General features: G+C 34.0%; 1 protein-coding gene across 2 annotated transcripts in view; it reads left to right on the forward strand.

Moving 5' to 3' along the window:
- Positions 1–26,409, forward strand: part of AP1G1 (adaptor related protein complex 1 subunit gamma 1) — a 74,682-nt gene that overhangs the window by 14,983 nt on the left and 33,290 nt on the right. For both annotated transcript variants that reach the window (XM_033127306.1, XM_033127307.1), the window contains exons 2-5: positions 7,354–7,557; positions 17,948–18,072; positions 22,773–22,914; positions 24,859–24,955. In XM_033127306.1, the coding sequence (XP_032983197.1) occupies positions 7,357–7,557; positions 17,948–18,072; positions 22,773–22,914; positions 24,859–24,955 (565 nt within the window). In that variant the 5' untranslated portion in view covers positions 7,354–7,356. The remainder of the gene's footprint in view (positions 1–7,353; positions 7,558–17,947; positions 18,073–22,772; positions 22,915–24,858; positions 24,956–26,409) is intronic.

Genomic DNA, 26,409 nt, shown 5'->3' on the forward strand with positions numbered 1-26,409 from the left:
TTCGGCCAAAATATAGGCACAAATTTCTTGTTCTCCTCTGCAGGAATTGAAATGGCAGAAATTTTCAGAATAGACTTTCTCACATATCTACTGTAGAAATAAGAGAAATTCATGTTCCCGAAGATTTGTTGTTTCCCCTCACATATTTAAAGTAGTATTATCTTCTCTTTGAGTTCTCATTTCACCTGTTTAGCAGTCTAGAAGTGGACGTAACTTCACAGGCAACTTTTCTGACCTGCCTGTGTTTGTAAGGCACCATCTTTCAACCTGCAACCCAGGAACTCCTTTTTAGACAACATGACTCCCTTACGGTTCAGATCGATAGAGCCCTCTTTAGTTCTCTGTCCCTCAGGTCCTATCACTAGTTTATTGGCATGGAAAATGACTTCATTTTTTAGGTGAGATCTGCCTTCAGCCATCTCTTAAGTAAGCGTTTAGTGTTATCTTTTATAGGCTGAAGAATTTAATCATATCTTAATGCACTCATCACACACAACATATTTCTCAAAATTTCAGTGATGTTTTGTTTCAGTAGTGGTTAACTTTGTCTTTAAGCAAGTTGGAACAATTAGTAACTTTCTCATTAGTCCACTTAGTATCCCAGGTATATGTTATAACTGATCAAATAGGTCTTAATTTTAATTGAAGGGCTTTTTTGTTTCCTTCTTTAAAAACTCTTTAATTTTTAAGTTAATATACAGTAAACTTGGCTTTTTGGGGGGCATACAGTTCTGTGAATTTTAACTCATGTATAGATTTATGTACTCACCACCACAATTAGGACACAGTTCTATCCTTTCAGAAAAACTTCCTCATGCTGTCCCTTTTTACTTAACTATGGGCAGTCTGTTTTTCATCACTATAGTTTTGTCTTTTTGAAACTATGTAAGTGGAATCATTCAATATGTAACCTTTCGAGGCAGTTTTCTTTCACTGAGCAAAATGTCTTAAGAGTTGTGTATGTTATGGCATGTAGCAATGTTTTGTTCCTTTTTTATTGCTAGAAAGAGTTCCATTTTATGAATTTACCACATTTTGTTTCCAGTTTTTTTTGGCAATTATAAGCAAAGCTGCTCTAAATGTTCATGGATAGGTTTTCTGTGAACAAAAGTTTTCATTTCTCTAGGACAAATTTCTAGATGTGGGATTGCTGGGTCATATGGTAAGCGTATGTTGTAAGTTCATGAGAAACTGCCAAACTGTTTTCCAGAGTGGCAGTACCATTTTGCACCCCCACCAGCAATATATGACAGTTCCAGTTCCTCTGTAACCTCCCTAGCACTTGTTATTTTAGCTCTTCTAATAGGTGTTTAGAGGTATTTTATTGTGTTTTTGATTTGTATTTCTCTAGTACTTAAGGTAGTTGAGCATCTTTTCAAATGTGCTTATTATTCATCCATATACCTCTTTGGTGAAGTGTCTGTTTCAGTCTTTTGCCTATTTTTAAAAATTGCATTTTCTGGATATAAGTCCTTTGTTAAATAATGTTCTGGATATAAGTCCTTTGTTAAATAATGTGATTTGCAAATAGCCCAGTCTGGAACTTGTCTTTTCATTTTTTGTAGCAAGTATATTTTTATAGCAGAAAAGTTTTGTAATTTTTCTGACGCCTAATTTTTTTTTTTTTTAATGGGTTGTACCTATGGTGTAATGTCCGAGAACTTTTTGCCTAACTCCAGGACATGAAGGCTATCTCCTGTATCTTCTAAAAGTTTTATAGTTATATGTTTTACATGTACATCTATGATCCATTTTGATTTAATATTTGTGTAAGGAATGAGATTTAGATTGAGGTTCAACTTTTTTGCATATGTCCAGTTGATGTGTGTATTGAGTTGTTCATTATATTACCTAATTATCCTTTTAATGTTTGTGATGATAACCCTTCTTTCATTCCTGATACTGGTTGTGTTGAGTCTGGCAGAAGGTTTATCAATTTTTATTGATCTTTCCAAAGAACTGGCTTTTGGTTTCGTTGACTTGATCTATTGTTCTTCTGTTTTTAATTTTATTGATTTTTTTTGTTTGTTTGCTTTTTCTACTTTTGGGTTTATTTTGCTCTTTTTCTATTTTCTTAAAGTAGAAACTTAGATTGTTAGTTTGAGATGTTTCTCCTGTTCTAATACAAGAATTTAATGCCATACATTTCCCTCTAAATACTGCTTTAGTGTATACCACGAAGTTTGATAAGTGTGTTTGTGTTTTTGTTCATTTCAGTGTATTTACTAATTTCCCTTGATACTTCCTCTTTCACCCATGGATTACTTGGGAATGTATTGTTTAATTTCCAAGTACTGTACTTGGAAAAGTTAGCTTTCTGTTATTGATTTCTAGTTTAAGTCTACAATAGTCAGGGATCTTTGTATGATTTTCATTTGTTTAAATTTTTAAACTTTTTTTCTTCTTTTTATGACCCAAGATATGGTCTGTTTTGGTTAATATTCTGTATGCACTTGAGAAGACTGTATTCTGCTGTTGTTGGTTGGGTATTCTGTAAATGGTGGATCTAGTTAGTTGATGATGACATTCAGGTCTTCTATATCCTTACTGATACTATAGTTCCAGCACTTACTTGGAGGCATGTTGAAGTCTCTATAATTGGGGTGTAAAATTTTTTTCCTTTCATATTTGTCAATTTTGCTTCATGTATTTTTTTTTTTAGCACTTATCGTTAAGTACATTTGCAATTAGCATTGTTATATTTTCTTGGTGAGTTCACTCTTTTATCAAGCAGTGGGAGGATAGAGAGTGATTTATTCCATGCTCTTGGGATCACAGCTCCTCTGATTAGAGAGAAGAGTTTCCTCTCCCTCAGTTTTTAGGAGCCTGCCTGGCTATTACTACCATTGCTGTTCCGCCAAAGCCAACACCATTGTAGTATTGCCTAGTGTAGAGTTTCCAGGTGGGAATTGCCGCCCGTTCTCAGGAATTTTTTTCGCTTTCCTGTTCCGGAATCCCGATATATAAACTGTTTTCTGTTCTCCACGATGAATGGTTTCCACAAAGCGGCAGCTGATACTACCAACCACCCGGGTTCAAGGAGCCGATTTTCCCGATTTCTCGACCAACTTTTCTAGGGATTCGGGAACGGGAAAGTGAAAAAAATTCCTGAGAACGGACGGGAATTCCCGCCTGGAAACCCTAGTCTTGTGGCTGGGGTAGAGAGAAGAAAAAAACCCAAAAAGTCAAGAGAGGCTTTTCTTCATTGTCTTTTATCTTCCTTTTCCTGCTCCTTGGACCAGAAAAAGGGGGTTTGTTTTAGAGCTCCTTCTCTGTACCCATTGAGTACTTCTGGGTTTGGGCTGGCCTTGTATCCAGGCAGGACAATTCTGGAGAAAAATGATAACCTCTTGCCAATTTGATGGAACTTCAACTTCTACTCTTTCTCTAATCTGCTTGCTGTCATTTACTTTCCGGAATCCTCAGGTGGCTATGGCATACATTTTGTCCAGGATTTATTATAGTTGCATTCAAAGGGAGAGACAGGAGTCTCTATGGAGTGCATTTACTCCATCTTCTCTGGAACCAGAACTTTTTATTTAGTTTTGTTTATTTTTTAGAATGTGTTCTGAAATATATGAAATTCTTTATGTGAATTAACTTTTCTTTCCATGTCTGTTAAGATATTTTCTTGTGGTACATAAAGAAATCAAGTAGTGTTAAGTTGTCATAGCTCCAGGAAAAAAATAACTGCTTTTCTCTAAGCTAGAGGCAGCCTAGTATTGGAGGAAGAATGCTGAATGGTGGAATCACGAGACATGAATCAGGCTAAGCTAGTGGCATAAACTGTATTTTTGTGATTCTGTAACTGATAGCTGAGCAGTTGCTCCAGGTAACTTGTTTTTCTCACAGCTGGCTTAAACTTTTGTGATTTTTTTTTTCCTGTTGGACTACAGGTTTTGGGACAAGATTTAGGCTTTTTTTGAGTCTTCGTTTGCTTTGTAGAATCACTGAGTTCTTCATAGAGCAAAGTTATTTTCTAGCAAAGTATTCCCAATTGATGTTTGTTTTTTTCGTTGCTGTACATTTCTCTTGTTCACCATCTACTAAGTAAGGGTTAACGAACGATAAATAAGATTCTTTTTGAAAATGGAATCACTGGGCTTTGGACAGTCAAAAACTGATTTTATATTTAGTTCCTGAGAGCTGTAGTAGCTTTATGATTTTCTTAGTTATATTCCACTATGTTGGTGTTATATATGGCATATTAATATTGCTTACTTAAATCTTTGTTTTATCCTAAAGTCAGTGGTATTTATGGTTATTGTGAAATAAGTAGTTCTTTAAATATATCTTTATTAATATTTTTTAAATTACGAAAAATTTTAAGGATTCAAATGCCTTGTTTATTGGAGCTTTTTAAAAAATTTAAAAAATTTTTTATTGGAGAACAGTGTGTTTTTCCAGGACCCATCAGCTCCAAGTTGTCCTTCAATCTAGTTGTGGAAGGCACAGCTCAGCTCCAAGTCCAGTTGCTGTTTTCAATCTTAGTTGCAGGGGGCGCAGCCCACCATCCCATGCAGAATTGAACCAGCAACCAACCTTATTGTTAGGAGCTCAAGCTCTAACCAACTGAGCCATCCGGCTGCTCCTACTGGAGCTTTTTGACTTTTACAAAGATTATTAAAAACTTCTACTATACATGAAAATAGAGAATAATATACCTTCATGTACTTGTAAACTTTCAGCAATGATGAACTTTTGCCCATCTTGTTTCATTTTTTTCCTCTTCCTCAATTTTTCTCTTTTTCCCCTGGAGTATATTAAAACAAACCTAGCAATCATATAATTTCATTTGTAAATATAATGTTCATTTTTGAAGTATTAAGGAGAACTCTAGCCTTGGAGTTGTAAGACCTGGTTTAGGTGCTAGCTAGCTCTGTCACTTAACACCTTTGTGATCTTAAGCAAGTTGCATAGTTGCTCTGAGACCAAGTTTCTTCATGGGCAAAGTAGGGATAATGATCTCTGTCCTTTGTTCAAAATGGTCTGAGGAACAAATGAAATAATGTAAAAGAGCTTTATAAACTTCAAATACTAGACCCTGGAGTATTTCTAATAAAAAGTAACAAAACAACACTGTACAGGTAGCTTTGTCTAGTTTAGGACATGCAATCTTAAGAGGGCTAATATGGCAGAGCATATTAGGGAGCTTTTCTAAATTCCTAACGTACTGTTTCCACCTTGAGCACTGATGTCTTAGTGAAGTAACGGGAGTGGGAATCCTTCTGATATGTTGGATTAGAACAACATCAAGAGTCACCGATTTAAAGATTCCACAGCTAATATGTACTGAAGATTAGTGTAGTGATAGCTTTACCTAGTTTTATCATTTTTCTTAACATTATTGAGGTATAGTATATGTACAGTACAATGCACTTGTTTTAAGTGTACAGTTTGGTGAATTTTGAGAACTCTGTATACCCATCACAAACATTTTTATTACCGCAGAATATTTCCTTGCATCCCCGTTAGCCTCCATCCCTACCCTTAACCCCAGCCATCACTGATCTCTGTCATCACTATAGATTAGGTTTGTCTTCCCTTGAGTTTCATGTAAGTGAAATCATACAGTATGTCCTCTGTTGTGAATGCTTCCTTGCTCAAAAGAATGTTTTTGAGACTTTTCTGTGATACAGATTAGTTCCGTTTTATTCTGAGAAGTATTGCTTTATATGAATATACTGTTATCATTCACCTGTTTACGGATATTTGGGTTGTTTTCAGTTTTTCGCAGTTACAAATGAGGCTTCTATGAAAATTTGTGTACAAATCTTGGTGAGGACATATTTTCATTTCTCTTTGGTAAATACTTCTCTTGGGTAAATACTGAGTGGGTTTACTGAGTCCATATGCTAAGTGCGTAAGGAATTTCTAAACTTTTCCAAAGTACTTAAAAAACATTTTGCATTCCCAGAAAAGTTCATTTGTTCTGTATCATTACCAACACTTGGTATGGCCAGTTTTTTTAAATTTTAACTGTTCTAGTGGTGTGGAGTGTTATCTCATTATAGTTTTAATTTGCATTTCACTGCTGTTAGTGACATGAAACATCTTTTCATGTACTTATGGTCATTCATATATTTTCTTTTAAGAAGTATCTATTCAGATATTTTACTCATTTTTAAATAAGATTGTTTTATTGAGTTGTAAAATTATTTATATATTCCGAATAAAGTCCTTTGTGAAATAAGAATTGTGAGTATTTTTTCTTCTTTCTATGGCTTGCCTTACTTTCATTATGACATTCTTTGAAGAGCAAAAGTGTAACATTTTTATAAAGTCCAATTTATTAATTTTTTTCTTTGATATTTTGTGCTTGTTGTATATGAAATCTCTGCCTTACCTAAGTTTCCAAAGATTTTCTCCTGTGTTTTCTTATGGAAGATTTTTAGTTTTAGCTTTGATGTTTAGCTCTATGACCCATTTAGAATTAATTTTTGTGTATTGTGTGATATTAGGGTCCAAGGTTATTTTTCCCTTCACATTGATACCCAGTTGTGCCAGTGCCATTTGTTTAAAAGACTGCCTTTCTCCTATTGAAAAACCTTGGCCCCTTTGTTGAAAACCATTGAGCATATTTATGTGGGTCTGGTCCTAAACTTTCTGTTTTACTCCTAAAATTCAGTTCCACACTGTCTTATTAGTGTAGCTTTGTAGTATACCTTGAAATTAGATAGTGCAAGGTCTCCAACTTTTGTTTTAATATTGTTTTTGGCTATCATAGGTCCTGTATTATTATTATTTTACTGTAAAAAATATTCATGAAAATCTGACACTAAGTGTCTCATCCGCTGAGATTGGTTTATTTTCTTTCCCTACTCACATTTAAAAGAGCACCCAGTATTCTGAAATGATTACCATTTCTTAAAAAGGCGATTTAATCTGACAGTTGGTCTGCTCTCCTAATGTCTCACTTTGTTTGGTTGAGCTTTGATCATGATCATACTCAATATTCATCTGATATTTTGTTGAACTATGCTGAGTTTAAGAACAGTAGAGCAGAAAATACGTATTTTCTCTAATGTTAAGTAGAAGCCTTTCCTTATTACTTTAAGGATTGAGTAAAAGATTTGGGTTGAGTTAGTTCCTAAGATATTTTGACATTAGTGATGGACTTTGCATATTAGTGTATTCTATATCTTATTTTGCTTAATATTTAACATCTCTTGTTTGTATTCTTTCCCAAAATTAACTGAGTTGAGTGGTTTGTTTGTAAGCGTTGCTGAAGCTTTGGATCACTGGACTTAGCAAGTCTTGAATACTTAAAAATCAGAAATTTATTTGGAAAGTTGTGTGGTTTTGGTAATAAAAATACATGAACATTTTTATTTACTGTCTTTCCATATCCAGAGGATGCCAGCCCCCATCAGATTGCGGGAGCTGATCCGGACCATCCGGACAGCCCGAACCCAAGCCGAAGAACGAGAAATGATTCAGAAGGAATGTGCTGCAATCCGGTCATCTTTTAGAGAAGAAGACAATACATACCGGTGTCGGAATGTGGCAAAATTACTATATATGCACATGCTGGGCTACCCTGCTCACTTTGGACAGGTAGGCTGGGCTGAGACCACATCTAGGGAGGGTACTCTTGTTTGAATGACAGTAGCTCAGAACTCAATCTTTTCCTGTCAGGGAAGACAGGATACTTTTGATAGCCTTGTAGTCTGATCATTGTGGAACTGAGGGTAGAATTGAGATAGAAAGCTGCAGGCCTAGTAAGGCATGATATTGCCATCAATTGTTCTTTCCATTGGGAATCTCTCATTATGTGTATGTTTTGATGGTGGCAGCTAGCTTACTTAAAGATTGTCCAGCCAGTAGATTCTGATAGTTCTGTGAGCGGGCCTGGACTATAATGAGTATTTAAGAAAAGTTTGCTAAATGTTTCCTTAATTATTTTCTCTGTGAAACATAAGGAGGGACACACATGACAGATGTTTTTAAGTAAAAGAAATTAGGTGGTTGCCAAGTAATAGCATTTAAGGATTTTGTCCTAATTACTTCATGCCTTGATTGCTACAACCGCTGTGCAGGTCTGTCTCCTGATTCTCTCACACACAAACACATTATTTGATATAGCCAGTCTGGGCTTTGAGCATGCTATTCTTGGTTATAACTGCTTTCTTCTTTCCACATTTATACATGATAAGGGGAGTTGAGTCACAGAGAAAGTGATAGTGGGTTGTTTTATAGTTCTTATTAATGTAATGCTATTAAATTTTAATTTCATTTAAGAATTGAATTATATGCTAAATAGTTTTTTAAGGAAAAGACTGCAAAATTAAAGAATGTGCAACACTAGGTAGGAGAAAAATACATCCATATTATTTGAGGATAACTATTTTTAATGTTTTGATATATTTAATTTATCAGAAAAGATGGCCATCAGTTTATCTTCTATTCAGCTTCTTAACTTCAATGGAAGGAGAGTCCCCCTACCCATGAGTTAAAACAGAGAGTAATGGGATTAAGTCTTATTAGACTGACTTGGGTTAGTTTTATGCTCATCTTGGGCTTAGAATGAGATCAGCCTCTCTACAAATACATAACTGAGACTGGGAGAGCATTAATTTCCCAAAGGAAGATTGAGGTGTTAATATCAGAGGAAAGGAGGACCAGATAGTAGGCAGGCAAAAACAACAGCTGTCTCCTGTAAACAAGCATGTTGTATGCTTTTACCGCATCAGAAATTGATCCAGGTGGTTATTCATATAGTGCATGACAAATATAAAGCAAATGGATGTTCATATACTTTTGTTGATTAATTTTAAGTAGACACATTAGGTTAGATTTATAGAAATCTGATATGCTGGGCTATGAAAAACAGGTGAGGGTAAGACTCTTAATCCCTCCCCTCAGAGATAACCACTGTTAACATCATGGAGCCAGTAGATTTACATACTCCCAAGGGAGTTCTTTAAAGACAAACTCTTGAAATCTTGGGATAGATTTAAGACTTAGGTGGTATTTCATTTTGTAAAAAAACTCTCTCTCTATATATATATATTTTAGGATTCACTTTTATAACATGCTTAAATAAAATTTGCTCTCCAGGTCTATCTAGGTGGCATTTTTTGGGGTGTTTTAGAACTTAATTATTGATGCAACATTAATTCTTAGGTGGAAAGAGTTAATACTCAAGGATAACTGCACTAAAGTTTTGGTACAAAAAAAAATAAAGATTTTTCTGAGTGGGAATAGAAATCATAATTTTAAATCCCTTATTCTGTTTCCTCTATTGTAATAAATCACAGTCCTATGCATATCAGTAATGTGGTCCCTCACCCATAAGGAATTTCCTTTATAATAAACCCATAAAAAGGTTTATAGCTGGATTTTCTCACTTGCATGTATGAATCACAGTGCTATTTTAATTTAGCTATGTGTAAAAATAGCCACCCTTTAATTGCATATTATGATAGCCACTAGCTGTGTAGCCATTGGTCTATTAAAAAGTGGCTAGTTCAACTGAGGCGAATATTAAAGGAAAGTAAATTTTGGGGGGTACTCAATGCAGTTTTTGGAAAACTTTTAAATATGTTTTAGACAACTTGGGTATGTGAATCTACAATTGTAAATTTTGTGAAATCTAAGGACAGTTCAAATATTTCTGATGGTTATGTAGTGTTCAAATTGATACGTGCTTTAAGTGTAAAATGCATACTGTATTTAGAAGTCTTAGAACAAAAGAAAGATGTAAAATCTAACAGTTTTTACGTTGATTATATGTTGAAATGATAATAGATATACTGGGTTAAATAAAATATATTATTAAAACTAATTTCACCTGTTTCTTTTTACTTTTTACTGCAATAAGCTAGCATGATGCTATCCAATAGAAATAAAATATGAGCCAGTGAGTAATTTAAAAATATCTAGTAGCCACATTTAAAGAGTCTTATTTAAGATTTACAGTAAAAACCAAGAGGTAGGTAGTATTTTCATATTACAGATAAGGAAACTGAAATTAAGAGTTTAAGTGACTTATTTAAATTCACACAGCTAGTGAATATTAGGGAGGGGATTAGAACTCAACATTGTATAACTCTAAAACCTATTCATTCTTTGGGTTTGATTTAAATCTATGAATAGCTATTTGCATTAAGTTTATTAACAAATTATGTAATTATTTTAGATGTGGTATATAAAGGATTTGAGATGGCATATGTTACCAGCCTCTGTTTAAAAGAGAAAAAGAATGGTAGTAAGAGTTGGGAGAAGGAGGAATACAGAACACAAGGCCAGTGTAGTTGCTGTTGGTGAGGCAGCTACACCAGCTAAGGCAAGGAAAAAAAACATTCAGTTATGTGGTTGTTCTTACCAGAATTTAAGACACAACTGCAGGAACCAGATTGTCTGGATATGAATTCTGGCGTTGTTACTTACTATCTGTGTGATTTTGAGCCAGATCCTTAACATTTCTTGTCTCAGTTACCTCATCTGTAAAATGGGAACAATCCTAATATAGCTTTATAGGGTTATTATGAAGATTAAGTAAATTAATAAATGTTAAACTTATATTTTGTAAATAAAAAATCAAATATTCCAGATTTTACCATTTCCTCAAGGACAGCAAACAAAAGTTTTGAAAAAGCACTGAGTTCTAAAAGAGATTTTCTTACGTGTATCTTTTGTCCAGGCGTCTCTTATTAATGTAAGAGACAGTATATCCTCACTAGTTTTACAACAAAAGCAGTGATAGATTTCCTATAGGATTTGTAACCTTTCACGTGCCTGGCTTACAACAATCCAAAAATAGAGTGTCTAAAGAATTTGGTAGATTGCAAGAGTAGAAAATTGTGGCTCGGGAGCCAAATTCTTCCACAGATGTATTTTGTTTGTCTTGCACAGTACTTAGAATTGTTTTGAATTTGCTGCCAACATACAAAAATCAAGGAACTTCTCATAGAAATCTGGATTTCTAGTTTTTCTTAGAAAATCCGAGGATTTTTCAATGCTGGATCCACATTTTCACATTGCAGTAATAGGTTAGTGACTTTTTTCAGGCTGGACATACATTCTCTGTTTCTGCCCAATTCCAGCTTGGCCTTCTTTATCTAATTACCTGTCTACAATAATCTTCTTTTCTATCAATGTAATGTACAATGTACCACTCTAGTTCCTTAGGTTCCTTAAAGTATTACAGTGTTCTCCATACAATCTTTTACATCTCTGGTGAAATCTGTTCTCAGGTTCCTGGGAGCTCTTGTTCATACTACAAATAGCATCCTTAAAACTTTTTTTTTTTAATTAAAGTTTATTGTGTTTACAATTGTTAGTAAAGTTACATAGGTTTCGGGTGTACAATTCTGTATTACATTATCTATAAATCCCATTGTGTGTTCACCACCCAGAAAAAGTTTTTAATAACTGTGTTGTAGATATATAGAAATATAATTGAATTTTGTGTACTTATCTGCCTAGCAACATTACTGAATTTGGTTGTAAGAGTCCCATTAGACGCTATTGTTTCCATATAGTCAGTACTGTTGCCTGCAAATAATGGCAATTCCCTTCCTTTTCCATCCTTAAACATTTTCTCTTTCTTTCTTTCCTTACTATACTGTACATGTAGTAGTATCCAATATTGAAAAGAAGTGGTGATAGTAGGCATCCTCGTCTTGGGCACCTTTAAGCCCCGATTGTGGTCCTAAATAACATTTGACTTTATAAAGGCTAGGGCCGATGGGAAAGATGGCTGATCCCAAATCTGGGGCAAAAAATGTACAAAATCAGCTTGAACTTAATTACTTGCCAGAAAGCAAGAATGACTACAGAGGTCATGTTAAAAGGATTCAGTAGCTAGTAGAAAAGGCTGACCTGCCCCAAAATGAGAAACTCTGAGCATCAATAAGAATACTAATTGTCATTGAAACATACCAAGTAAGTTTATATCAGTGAGTTCATAATAACTAAACAAAATTTTATAAAAACACTTCATTAGTCATCTTTGGCAGATACTAGGGAACCAACTCATTATTTTGAAAACTGGTAAATAAAAGGAAAAAGAGCAAACATTTATCCTACCTTTCCTTACTGGTAGTTCCCTCTGAAGGAACTATTGGTAAACCAATGATGTGTAGAGAGAGGTTACTCCTTAGAGGAATACTCCAGCTAATAAATGAAGAAGGAATGAAAGAATTACAGTATTATCATTTTGTAACCCCTGATGATCATTGCTGCCAATGTCACAAAAGAGAGACAACCACCAGAAATAACTATATGCCTCCTGATGAAAGTTCATACCATCTATGAAGTATATTTGCTAAGTCAAAACAAAACCAAAACTAAAAAACCTGAATCTGATCAAGTCTTCTTGTCTGTTTAAATAAGAGACATCTGTAAGAGTTCATTGCAGCATTGTTTCTAATAGGAAAACACTGGGGACAATCTGTTCACTAAAGGAATAGGTAAGTTGTAGTATATTCACAAGTGGGACACTATGCAGCAACGAATATGACTGAATTAGAGCTTCTTGTCTGGATATGAGTAATACTGAAAGACATTGAGTGAAAAGAGCAGGAATATGGTATGATGCTTATATAAAGTTTGAAACATTCAAAAACAATTGTCTTTACATGTGTAGTAAGGACATGTGGCATGGCAAAGACGAACAGCAATTTTGAGTTTTGGTTACTCCTGGGATGGAGAGAAGGGAAATGAGATTGAGGTAGACTGTGTAGAGGGCTTCAATCGAATCTGTAATATTAAAAAAAAATTTAAATAGGGTAAAAAGATTTGGTAAAGCTAGTTGGTGGGTCAATGAGTGTTAATGTGATTTTTGTGTATTTTTGAGTGAAATTTCATAATAAATTTTCTCAAGAAAATAACAATGGGAAAATGAGATGCAATAGGAATGTTAGGTTTTTTTGTGTTTTTGTTTGTTTGTTTCCCTACTGCCAGAAGAATGGAAAAAATAGGCTCTGGTCTATATAGGTTGTATGTTGCCAGGGTACATAGTGGTAAAGCAATTACAAGCTTGTTCTTCAAAAATATCTGTGTGTGTGTGTGTGTGTGTGTGTGTGTGTGTGTTTGTAAACTAGACAGTTACTTCTGAGTATTAAAATGAAATAAAGGTAACTTCTTAAAAGACCTAATCAATCAGTTGGAGATCCATTAATGTTTATAATATTTTAATTGCATCTTTTCATCAAGGTTATTGTTCACATTATAAAACCCAAATGTTAAATTTAAAAGCAAATGTATATGTGCATTGATCATGTGGGAAATTGTTTTAAAAGCTAGCAAAATGGGTACAGCTTTTTCCTAAAGGGTAACCAGGTTAAATGTTGATAAAGGCAGTATTTGTACTTTTTTACAAAAAAATGGAGCAAGGCCAAAAACCTGATAAAGTTCTCTTTTTAAAAATTGCTTTGAAATTTAAAGAAAATTGAAATATTGAGTCATCTAGAAAAACTTTTTAAACATTAAATTGTCAGGTTCTACCTCAAATCTACTCCATCAGACTATCCTGGCGGGGGTTGGGGGTGGCGGGTGACATATTTCAAAACTCTCCCAGGCTATTTTGACCAGTCAGTTTTTGGAACCACTTAAGGCACTGTATTTGTTCCAAAGGGAGCTGATAACTTCAGTCTCTTAGGCTTGTTGTTGTTAATGGCTGCCTGGAATGCTTCTGCTGAGAAAATTGTTCCTCTGTGTTACGTATATAATAAAGAGATAGGAACCTTTCTCTGATGTTTTCTTACTGTTTCTAACCTGAATTTGGGTGCCCTTCCTACCTTGTATTCACAGTAGCTTGTGTATAACTGTAACAGCATATAAATGTGTGTGTGTGTGTGTGTGTGTGTGTATACACAGGTTACGATATACATCCAACTGTTGGTTTTCTTTTTATATGCCCTTCTAACTGTGTATCAGTGAGAATGTCTAGCACATTGGTTTGTACACAGCAGAAATTTACTAAGTTAAAGCAAAACCACAGTGTTTCAGAACAGTTGGAAAGTAAATACAAAAAAATCAGTGAATGACAAAGAATTATTACAATCAGCCCTGTGGGATGGAAGGTGGGGGCAGAAGGAGAGGTTGCTGTGGAAAAGTCAGTATATTAAGAATGTTGTTGACAAGGGAGAAATTGATAGTAGGTGAATAATACAAAATAACCATCAGCAGGAAAAAGCACAACCATGGTGGGGATTAGAGATAAGGAATGAATATACTTTTTAAGCTCCTGCAGCATCACAGGTATAATAGAATAGCACAGTAATTGTTCATTATGAGCTTAAGTTATCTAAAAAAGGATGATTGTTTCTATTTACTGAGTTGTAGTTTTATAAGATTCTGGTCTTAAATTTTTTAAGTCTTTTTCATAAAAGGAATCCAAGACTCAAATGCTTTTTTGTTATTTTTTGTAATATGTATTGTTCAACTTTGGAGGGGTTTTGGATTTCCCTAAATTTTTTTTTTTTTCCTTTTTAGTTATAATATTAACTTTTCTAACCACAAGTTAGATGTAAGTGTCCTTTATGCTGCAGTTTTTAATTCTTTTCTCCTGGTCCAATATTACTTATTTTTTGAATAGATAATGGCAGTTTACTGATGCAAAATTTAAAAGATACAAAAAGGATATATGATGAAAACTGCCTTCTATTCTCTTCCAATGACTTATTTTCCCTCCTTATAAGCAACTGGTGGCATCCATATTTCTTGGCTATCCTTCCAGAGATATTTTGTACATCTCTGGGCAATGGATATATATATATTCTGTCCCCTCCCCTTTAAAATATATTGTTACATACTGTTTACACTTATTAATCTGTTTTGAAGAGTGGCCCATATGTGTATATGAAGAACTTTCTTGTTCTATTTTTTTCCAGCTTTTTTGGCATGCTTGTGGTAGTATATCCAGCATAGTATTCCCATTATATGTATGAGTCATAATTTATAAAACTGATGCCTTATCAATGGACATTTACTTCTAATCTTACTGTTTAAAATAATACTACATTTGGATAATATCCATTATTCTGCATATGCGTGAATATAAATGTAATGTAAGTTCCTAAAAGTGGAATTGTTGAGTCAAAGGGTATGTGTATTTGTAATTTAGATAGGCCAGATCTTTCTTACTATAGCTTGGCTAGTTTATACTCCCATCACTAATGTCCTTGCACTGTTACGACAATTTTTTATCTTTGCTAATACAGTAGGTTAAAAGTAGTATTTCCGTGTGATTTTGATTTGCATTTCTTTTTTTAAAAAATAACTTCACTGAGGTGTATTTTGCATATCATATAATTTACCCTTTCCAAGTGTACAGGTCAGTGATTTTATTTAGTAAATTTACCAGGTTGGGTTTGCATTTGTTTTATGAGGAGATTGAACTCCATTCATATAGTTGAATTATTTTTATTTTCTTTGAACTGTCCATATTTTGTGTCCATTTTTATATTGAGTTGTTGGTCCTTTTGAAAATCAATTTGTAGGATCCTGTTATACAGGATTTATGTTTGTGAAATTAGTTACCCATTTTTTACCCAACTGAGTTACCCACGTTTGTCATTTGTCTTTTGACTTTGCTCACAGAGTTTGGAGTAAAAGCAAAATTTTTCTAGTGTGAGTATGGAAACTGGATTGTTTACTGTGGTCTTAAAGCATATACTAGATTTGTGGGTTAGCAGTGTTTCAGGTGGGATTTTCAAGTACCTTTAAGTGAGGAGTAGTAGTGTGGGATGAAGTGGAGGTGGTTAAGTAAGGGGCAGATATATTTAATTATTATTTTTCTTCTGTCACTCATGCAAGTGTCGAATTGTGTTTTTAGTGATTGCTGCTCAAAAATGGATATTCTCCCCTCACATTTACCCACACCCCATTGTACTCTCCTCCAACCTTTTTCTTTTTCAGCATTTTGAATACTTGGATAACATTGTTAAAGATGAAACATGGTCCATTGTCAGCACTATTGCTGGCTATCTCCACCAAAGTGTAAAGTGTGGCTAGTTAATCCTTCACTGGAGGATGCATTTGCAGTTGTAGAATCTTATGTTTCCCCTCAAATTTGTCACTTTCAAAAAACAAATGCTTATTCTTGAAGCTTAGTGTCTATAAATGGGGAATGTTAAAAAGAATTAATTTTAGTTTTTCTTTTTGCTGTTTAGTTTTTAGGTAAATTTTAAATATCTCAAAAAGCAAATTTTACTCACCAGTCACTGATGACTTATAGTGTTACTATCTTAAAACTTGGCCCTAAAAATTGCAAAGTAATATTAATTCCTAAGCGTATGTCCTCATTAGTTCATCTTAATTAAAATTTTTTGGATAATTTATTTGTGTAGTGCCTGGTGTTTGCCAGAAGCATGGTTCTACCTATGTATAAGAATGATAAAAATACCTGATTCTTAGAACATTTTCTTTCACTGCTAAAATATTTATTTATAGAGTTACTAAATGGGAGGATTTATGAACCTTCAGTTTGAAAAAGAGGAAGATTTTTCTAATAACACTTTAGCTTCTTATTTTTCTGATTCACTTCAGTAATTTTTTCTGCTGACTTTATAAAAATGACTTTCATCATATTCTATTTCATGATTTTTAAAAACAATTTAACTTGAATGTATAGAAGGAAGAGAAGGGTTGTTACCAAATCTTTGTCAGTCTCAGAAGGTGTTTTCGTTTTCTTTTTGGGTCCTGGTGGTTCCCCCTTGGAGGCTTCTGTGACTTGCTCATTCTAGCATAGCAATTCCACTATCTTTAGGTGTTTTTAATGCGATACATTGACAGAGCAATTTATAAAGAGCTTGAAACAATTTTTTTAATTGGGGTGACAATTGTTAGTAAAGTTACATAGATTTCAGGTGTACAATTCTGTATTACATCATCTATAAATCCCATTGTGTGTTCACCTTCTATCACCATATATTTGATCCCCTTACCCTCATCTCCCACCCTCCACCCCCCTGAAACAATTTTATTTGTAAACTCTCTTACTATTCTCAATTTTACTTTTGAACTTACAGGCAAATTCAGACGAGAAGTAGTCTCACGTGATCTTAGATTCCTGTGTACACGGATCTACATTTGAGCTGCTTCCCTTGGGATGCAGTGATTCTAAATGGGAGCATAATTTAAAAAACTCTTCTTGGAGAGTCTGGCTTGTGTACAACCTTTGAAAACCACTCCTCTAGAGAGAATGTTTGGCCTTTTCCATGTTAGTCAAGATGGAATGATAAAGTATATCAAAGTCCTTGTAACATTCAAGAAAGGCTAAGTAGAGAGACAAACTATTTAACTGCAAAGACTCTTAAGCTCAGGATTTTTAACAATTATGTAAACCAAAAAAAAATTTATTTAAACATTTTAGGTTAATTCCACTACGGAGTTTTCCTATGGCTTTTTTTCTTCTTCTGTATTTGATTCCTAAACCCTCACCTCTCCCATAGTACTTGTTTCAAGCCCTAAATGAGCACTTTCCACACTATATTAAAGTTAGTGTCTATCTGTTCTTCAGTTGTGCATATCTGATGTTTAGGACACTGCTTGGCATTTGTATGTATTTCCAGTTATTGAGTTTTTTGATACCAGTTACTGAGTTTTTTTGATATTCAAAGTAGGAACAAGACCTTAAATACACACGAGTTAGGTGCTGGTTTAGTATAACCTGGGGATTAAATTAGGAATTGGGTTTATTAATATCTTCTTATAATACTTTACTAGTTATTATTTGTATGAATCTGTAGAACTAAGGTAAACTTCACAGGTTATTTGGATGGCCAATATCATAGGACCTTGACAGATACCTATTCCAGAACTTAATTACTGTTATCATGATATCCAAACATCTTAAATCTTTGCCTTTATTTAGGTGGTTTGATGATACAGGTTGTATCTATTTACTTTAGTTATTCATTGACTCTGGGTTAAAAACAAAGCTTTCCTGATTGTGGCAGCAATTTCTTAATTTCTTTCTTCTTTTTTTGATTTGTAGTTGGAGTGCCTCAAGCTTATTGCCTCTCAGAAATTCACAGACAAACGCATTGGCTATTTAGGGGCAATGTTATTGTTAGACGAAAGACAAGATGTTCATCTTCTCATGACCAACTGTATCAAGAAGTAAGTCTTAACCTTCCCTTCTTCTAATAACTACTTTGTGATTTTAGGTCTTACGACGTCAGTAAATCTTGACATCAGCAAATCTTCTATTTATTAATTTTATATTACTGTCTAGAATATATTTGAATTGCTTTAGTTTCTGTAGCTTGTTTGTAAAGAGACTAAGAAAAGGATAAAAACTTCTGTAGGGGATAATTTAAATGAAAGTATTGCTATATACATCTTGCATAAGAACACAATTTAACAATGAAATAAGCATTTGGGCTGTCATACAATAGGAAAAACATTGGTAAATCTGAACTTATCTTCTATTTCCAGGACTTTGAATACCATTTGTAATGAAATGTTACATTTAATAAAGAATTACCAGTGTATATTCTGAGTAAATACCATTTAAAGGCAAAAAGAGAAATCTTGTCAGTGCTTGAATCCAAGATTTTAGTTACATGTAATTTTACTTAGCCTTGTGAATTTTTGTGTATGTCTTTTTTTTTTCTAATGGGTGCTTTACTGATTTACTAGTCTAGTCATGTTTGTTTAACTTATAAACCGAGGAATGCTTGTCATTATGGAGAAATTAGAGAAACCTGGTCAAGCAGTTTTTCCCAGCATCCCTCTTGTAACAAATTTCTATTAGACATTGAACTCTTAAACTTTTCTGTGGTAAATAATGTTCTACTTCGAAATTTACCAATGGATAATGGAACATTCCAAAATAAGAATTATGATTTGGTTTTAAATATTTGAGTGTGTCATGTAGATACATTGAGTCTGTGAACTTAATTTTGGGAGAATCTTGTGTTTTGGCCTTGAAATAGATACTAAGTTAATTCATTTATTCAACAAATATTTATTGTATGCCTGGAGCTGTTGTAAGCTTTGGGGATGGAGAATGAAAAAAATGGGACAGAAATCCTTGGTGTCATGGAGTTTCCATTCTAGATGTTCAGCATGGCTCTTTTATACATTTACTCTGGACAGGCCTCTGAGAGTTTCTCTAATTTTTGTTCTTGCATGCTCTGTTGCCCTTATTACTTAAGCCTTCAATCACATGCTGATAATTTGGCAGTTCTGCCTAGCAGCAAGTTTATATTAGAGAGTTAATACCAAACTCAAGTATAGGTTTCTAGCTTGATAAAAACTGGAGAAAGAGGCACATAGGCAAAGAAGAAATCTTTGTTTAATTTTAATGGGACCCAGCCAAGCCCTAAGTGAATTTAGGAAAGAGCTACTAATAATAGTTGAAAATTGATCTGGCACTCCAGTCTAAGCTGAGTTAAAGGACTTTGGATCATTTGGGGTTTTTCTGTTTTGTTTTTAAATAAATCTGGTAATGAAGGGGGTATTTTTGTTTGCCTTCTTTTGTGAGTTTTTTGCTTTTTGTCTGTATTATAGGATATCATAGTGTTCCAGCAGTTTTTAAGTTTATTAATGAATGTTTACCTCATTGTTCACTGGTATACAAGAACTTTCAAGACATTAAAGATCTTGGAATTACATTGTTAAAAGTTGGACATGATATTTTAAGAGCTCGCATTATGCAAATAGTCTTAATTGTTGAAAAAAATGAATGAAAGTCAACTAAATATTCTTGGGAACTGGAAGCCTGAATAGTAAAGCCAGTAATTGAGATTCATTTATGAGTAATTGTTAACTTAAATATTCAAATTGGTGGAAAGTAGCAAACCGGCTAATTTACACTTTACCTTCTTTTCTTTGTTCTTCAGGGAAGACTAAAGCAATTTGTTAGTTCATTTAAAATTACCAATTATGAACCCTCTGCATGTTAACTTAAATAACATTTTTTTTTTTTTAAGATTTTATTGGGGAAGGGGAACAGGACTTTATTGGGGGAACAGTGTGTACTTCCAGGACTTTTTTCCAAGTCAAGTTGTTGTCGTTTCAATCTTAGTTGTGGAGGGTGCCATTCAGCTTCAAGTTGTTGGCCTTTCAGTCTTAGTTTGTGAAGGGTGCAGCTCAGCTCCAGGTCCAGTTGCCGTTGCTAGTTGCAGGGGGCGCTGCCCACCATCCCTTGCGGGACTCGAGGAATCAAACTGGCAACCTTGTGGTTGAGAGCCCACTGGCCCATGTGGGAATCGAACCGGCAGCCTTCGGAGTTAGGAGCACGGAGCTCCAACCGCCTGAGCCACCAGGCCGGCCCCTTAAATAACATTTTTTAATGAAAAATAAACTTTTCCAAAATAAAAACAATAAGAATGGCATTATTTTACATTTACAATGTAAAATAATTTTTTTACAATGTAAAAAATATTTTACATTTACAATGATTTACAGTAAATCATTACTATGTGGCCTCACAGAAGACAGCTTGGTGCTCCTATTTGCTTTATTCAATTTCTTGTGTCATGTTTTAGTTGAAATATATGAAGATGGTTCAGCTTATCACAGATAATGCAGTTAGAACAAGGAAGACAACTTCAATAGCCTTTCAAATAACTATGGATATTCTTCTTTGATACTAAACCAAAGCTCCACAGTGGTCGTTTCTGAAGGATTGGTTACAATGGGGAATCTGAAACCATATCAGTGAAGTTTGGTACTTTGTTATATTGAAAGTCCTTAGTCTGTCTTGCACATCTTTTTAGGCACTCATCATGCCTAAGGCATTGGAGGAAAAAATGGTTCACCAAGTTAAAGTACTGGTAGATTGTCAAGTTCATAATGGCAGTACAAGTTTTCCTAAAGTCTAATTTTTGCTTCAACCTTGGATTTTCTCATTGGCAATAAATATTATCAGTTGTCGCTCTTGAAGTGATAGGCTTATTTGGCTGTTTTTCTAAAAAATGTCTGCCAGATACCCAAATGTTAGTAATTATAGTTGTCTGTCAGTTATTTTTCAAATAAAAATTATGTCCATTTTGAAAGCAGCTGTTCATAGTTTAGCTTGCAACTGAGGTAAGTACACGAGTGCTTTTCTCTGAGATTGCCACTGTAGTGTACAGTAGAAGTACTTTATGGATACTTCCAATTTTGTCACATAGAATATTAAAAAATGTGCATTCAGTAGTCAAGATGTAATAAAATTATTTTTACTGCTTTGTCATGAGCTGTCTTAAGTGAACCAACCTACCTTCTTGTCTTCCTTCCTTCCTTCTTTTTTTCCTTCCACTGTGAGTGTGTGGCAGTGAATACAGTGATTATTAGTACAGTTTGGTGCCACTGCCCTGATGTGTGCTAATGTGCCATCAGTTTTTCCCAACACTGCTTTTGTACCATCAGTACAACTGTCAAGACAGTTGACAAATAATGAGTTAGTTTTGTGAAAATAGTTTAGATCTCATGGACCCCCTGAAACAGTCTTGGGGACTTCCAGAGACCTGTTAACCACACTTCATCAACCATAGGACTAAAGGATAGTAAAGTGCTCTTAAAGTTGGTAGAAGTAGCATAACTCATAATAATTTATCTTCTGAATAGTAAGAGTTGATTATAATATAGATGAGTTTGTGGTCCAAGCTTTTAATATTTAATATTTTTCTGAAAGCATACTCCCTGGGTGGTTTGAAAATAATTTAGTGCAATAATCAATGCCTGTTAGAAATAAGATTTTGTATATCTGTATCACCGTATACTGGGCCACTGTAAATGTCTACCTTTGTTAAAGGTGGTTTAATTAGCTAATTTTTTTATTTACATTTTTTTCTTCTTTTGAATAAATAAAACCATAAAAATTTATGTAACATCAAGGTTTATACTATACCATAAGATCAAAGGTTTAAAGGTATTTCTGTTGTGATGTTTAAATCACCTTAAATGCTCTAGCAGTAGAGATTGTGTTTTCTGATTTTTTTTAAAGGTTTTGGTTAATGTATATCTTACAGTTTTTTGTAGTTACTAATAGAGTATATTAAAAACCTTTCAAAGATACAGTTGTGCTTCATATCTCTATCATTGCCAGATTTTTTTTAATGATTACCTTTTTTTTTTAAATTTTATTGAGGAATATTGGGGAACAGTGTTTCTCCAGCTCCAAGTCGTTGTCCTTCAATTTTTTTAAAGGTTTTGGTTAATGTGTATCTTACAATTTTTTGTAGTTACTAATAGAGTATATTAAAAACCTTTCAAAGATACAGTTGTGCTCCATATCTCTATCATTGCCAGATTTTTTTTAATGATTATCTTTTTTTTTTTAAATTTTATTGAGGAATATTGGGGAACAGTGTTTCTCCAGCTCCAAGTCATTGTCCTTCAGTCTAGTTGTGGAGGGCACAGCTCAGCTCTAAATTCAGTCGCCATTTTCAGTCTTTAGTTGTAGGGGACGCAGCCCACCAGCCCATGCTGGAGTTGAACCAGCAACCTTGTTGTTGAGAGCTCATGCTCTAACCAACTGACCCATCCGGCTGCCCCGCCAGTTTTTATTTCAATGATTTGTTGAGTTTTGAAAAATGAGGTGCCTTTTAATGTCCAACAGATAACATTATCTAATTTCTGTTGCTTTGGTATTTGGAAACACTGAGTTGTAAGCCTGTTGGAGGAACTGTCAGTCAGTTTGCTGTATTGGTAATTTGTAATAAAGTTAGAATAAACATTTTTTATTTTTTTGCAACAAATAATCCTATTATTTTCCTTATTGGAGAAATCATGAATCATTCAGAGCTACCTGGTTAGGTTGTGAAGCTTCTTCACGGGCAGCACCAGGCAGAGCGTGTTCATTTCCACCTGGTTCCTTTCCTTTGCAGTGATCTTAATCATAGCACGCAGTATGTCCAGGGGCTGGCACTTTGTACCCTCGGCTGCATGGGTTCCTCAGAGATGTGCAGAGACCTTGCAGGAGAGGTAGAGAAACTCCTGAAAACTTCCAACTCTTACTTAAGAAAAAAGGTAACTTTTAATGAAACTAAATGTCTGTGTTTGGATTGGGGAGTATTCTGGAGATGAGAAGGCAAATTATTTATTTTTGAAAGCTCTAATGATGATATATGGCATATCTTTCTCTGTGCAGTAAATGTCTTTTAAATAACTATATGTGGATCAAGTGTTTAGAAGTCAAAATTTATTTTTTATACTTATTTTGGAGATGATTTTTTTGTTGCTAATTCTCCAATTGATAAGTGATTGTGAACACTTTAATTCTTTTAATTCTTCTTTTTCAAGGAAATGATTTATAAACAAACAAATGTTATTGGGTATCCTAGGTGGCATACTTAATTACTTCCTAAATTACCTGATTCTAAACAGTATTAAAATGAACAAATGATCAAATGTTTACAAATTTACTTTTATCCTAATAATTAGCGCCCATGTTTTGTATTAGTGCTTTTGAATCTCTGGAAGTGCAGTTCCATTGGGACCTCAATAATTGTTAGGGAATGATAAAGGACGTACTTACTAAAATTGGTATGTCTAAATGGAATACTTATGGAAAACAATGATCTTGCTCTCTTACCTGCTTTTATTTGTTAATATAAACATTTCATTGTTATTTTATTGTGCTTGAACCCTAAATCCTTCGTAAACAAAAAGTATAAAATTTAGAACTCCAAAAAGTGAACACATACTATTGTCAGGTTGGCATTTACTGAGCCTCTATATTAGTGGTGTGAGACAGAGGCGTTGAACGGGCCAAGCTGTTTTCCAGGATCATACACTGTTAATGATGGCTGCAAACCAAACCAGTCCTTTCTCTTAAAGAATGTGTGGGCTCTTGTTCAAAAGGTACGTTATTTCCTTACGTAGAACATTCCTACAAATTAGAGAAGAAAATCTTCTTTCCTCTAGATACAACATAGGAAGAATTAGCTGTTGTTGTTTTTTTTAAGTTTATTGGGGTGACAATTGTTAGTAAAGTTACATAGATTTCAGGTGTACAATTCTGTATTACATCATCTACATATCACATTGTGTGTTCAACACCGAGAGTCAGTTCTCTTTCCATCACCATGTATTTGATCCCCTTTACCCTCATCTACCACCTCCCTCCCCGCTTACCCTCTGGTAACCACTAAACTATTATCTGTGTCTATGAGTTTTTGTTTCTTCATTTGTCTAATTCTTTTCTTGTTTTCAGTTTTATATACCAAATATCAGTGAAATTATATGGTTCTCTACTTTTTTGGTCTGACTTATTTTGCTTAGCATTATAATCTCAAGATCCATCTGAAACCTTTTCTTGTTAATGTATCTAAACTTTTGGTAGTCACCTCCAACAAATATGGTTATGTTGGAGGGTAACCAAAATCAGTCTTTGAATGTACCTTCTTTTCTAGTGAGTAAGCTAAGATCATCTTTCCTTCAGTAGAGTCTAGCTTAAGTATCTTTCAAATGATTTTCTTGATGTGAGCAGAGAGTGAATTGGGGAAGGAAGGTATCAGTACTATTAAAAGTAACAAGCAGATTTAAAGTATCTGCCGGATATATTTTCCAATTGTATGATGTTTTTATAAAACCCTTATTTGGTCATCTTACTCAGAGGAATGATTATCATAGATGGAAGTCTTTATTTTTTACATTGCCACTCTACATAAGTTATGTTTAACTTATTTGATAAATGCATGTTAACCATGGTATAGTCTAGAAAGTTTTTATATACTTATTTAGCAATAAATGAACAAAGGGACAGGTGAGCCAGGAGTTCTCATTAATGCAGTAGTACAAATTTGAAAGCCCTAACCAGTTAATCAACAATAAATCTGATATCTAACTTCTACTTTATTTTTCTAGTAGTAGGTGAATTAGCTGATAAGGGTTTTTGTTGTTGTTATTATTTATAAGATTGATTGTCGTGACTTAATTGAAATCAGCCTTTTGTCTTTTTTTTTTTTATAGGCAGCACTGTGTGCTGTGCATGTCATCAGGAAGGTTCCTGAACTTATGGAGATGTTTTTACCAGCAACAAAAAACTTACTGAATGAAAAGAACCATGGTAATGTGATTTGGATGCACTAGTGAAGTACTGAGGGAGAAGGGGAAGGAGAAAAGCTTCAGGCAGAGTTGGCCTTCTGGCTCAGTGCGGTGCAGTTGCCTTTCTGCTGTGTTTAGGCACTTTTCCAGGAAAGGCGGATCGTTGAATTTTTCTCCTACTCTTATATCCTAGTTTTATAATTAGAGATTGATTCCTTCATAGCAAACTTGTTTTTCATTTTTGCTCCTCTTTTACTATACTTAAAGTCCTATATTAAATTATTAATATTCAGTGTAATGTACAAATGATATAGCCTTGATTTTCATATTTAAAACCCTCTAGTTTCCTGTTTTATAATTAAAAAAAAAAGAAAAATTTATTTTTTTATTGCCTTGTGGTAGGAGTGTAAGGTTCGTGAAAATCCTTTTAAGTTGCTTATAATAGGAATTTGTAATGAGTGCTTTGATATGTTTATATAAAACTTGAGCGGAATTAAATGGAATGTAGCTATTCTTCCCCAAACATTTTATTCTTATTTTGGAGTCAGTGAAACTAGTTCTGAGTAAAGCAAATTTATGTGTCTTAAATACTAAAAGAAAAAATGTTAAGGTGTGTTTAATTTGATGAACTCAGTCCTGTGCCTAGTGGCTCAAAATATACTTGTTGAATAAATGAATGTTCAGGGCACATATTTAGTGAAAACTGTTGTGAGATTCATTTCACTCACTCTGGAACAAGCAGATTCACTTTGTCTTCCACAATTACTGTACCCTGAAGTTTTGATACATTTTATTTAGAAATTTAACTTCTTCTTATGTTTTTTGTATCACGAATTACCTGTCAGAACTCAGCTAAGTGCTTATTACCATGTGTCCCTGAAAATAAGACCTAGCCGGATCATCAGGTCTAATGCATCTTTTGGAGCAAAAATTAATATAAGACCTGGTCTTATTTTAATATAATATAAGATCGGGTCTTATATAATATGATATGATATGCTGTGATATGATATGATATGATGTGATACCTCTTGTTTATAATATAATATACATATAATAATATAGTAAAGTATAATACCAGGTTTCATATAACGTAAGACCGGATATTATATTAATTTTTGCTCCAAAACACACATTATAGCTGATGGTCCAGCTAGGTCTTATTTTCGGGGACACACGGTAAGTATGGAGCAGATAATGCCTAGCTTATATTGACTGTGAACATGTCTTTATTCATATTCTCAGATGGAGAGACATATGTATTGGTTGTCATTTTTAGCAATTATTTTGGTCACATATTGTTTAAAATATTCTGATTTGACTGACTTGACCAGTATTAAATCAGTAGGCATCTATTTAAATACCTCCTTTGTATTCACCTCAATGCTTAGATTCTTTGGAAGATTAAAAAACAAAAGTAGCAAATTCCAAAACTATCCTTTTGGAATTGACCTTCAGAACTTAGAGTCCTGTTCT

This window comes from Rhinolophus ferrumequinum, chromosome 15, assembly GCF_004115265.2.
Source record: "Rhinolophus ferrumequinum isolate MPI-CBG mRhiFer1 chromosome 15, mRhiFer1_v1.p, whole genome shotgun sequence".
Lineage (NCBI taxonomy): Eukaryota > Metazoa > Chordata > Mammalia > Chiroptera > Rhinolophidae > Rhinolophus > Rhinolophus ferrumequinum.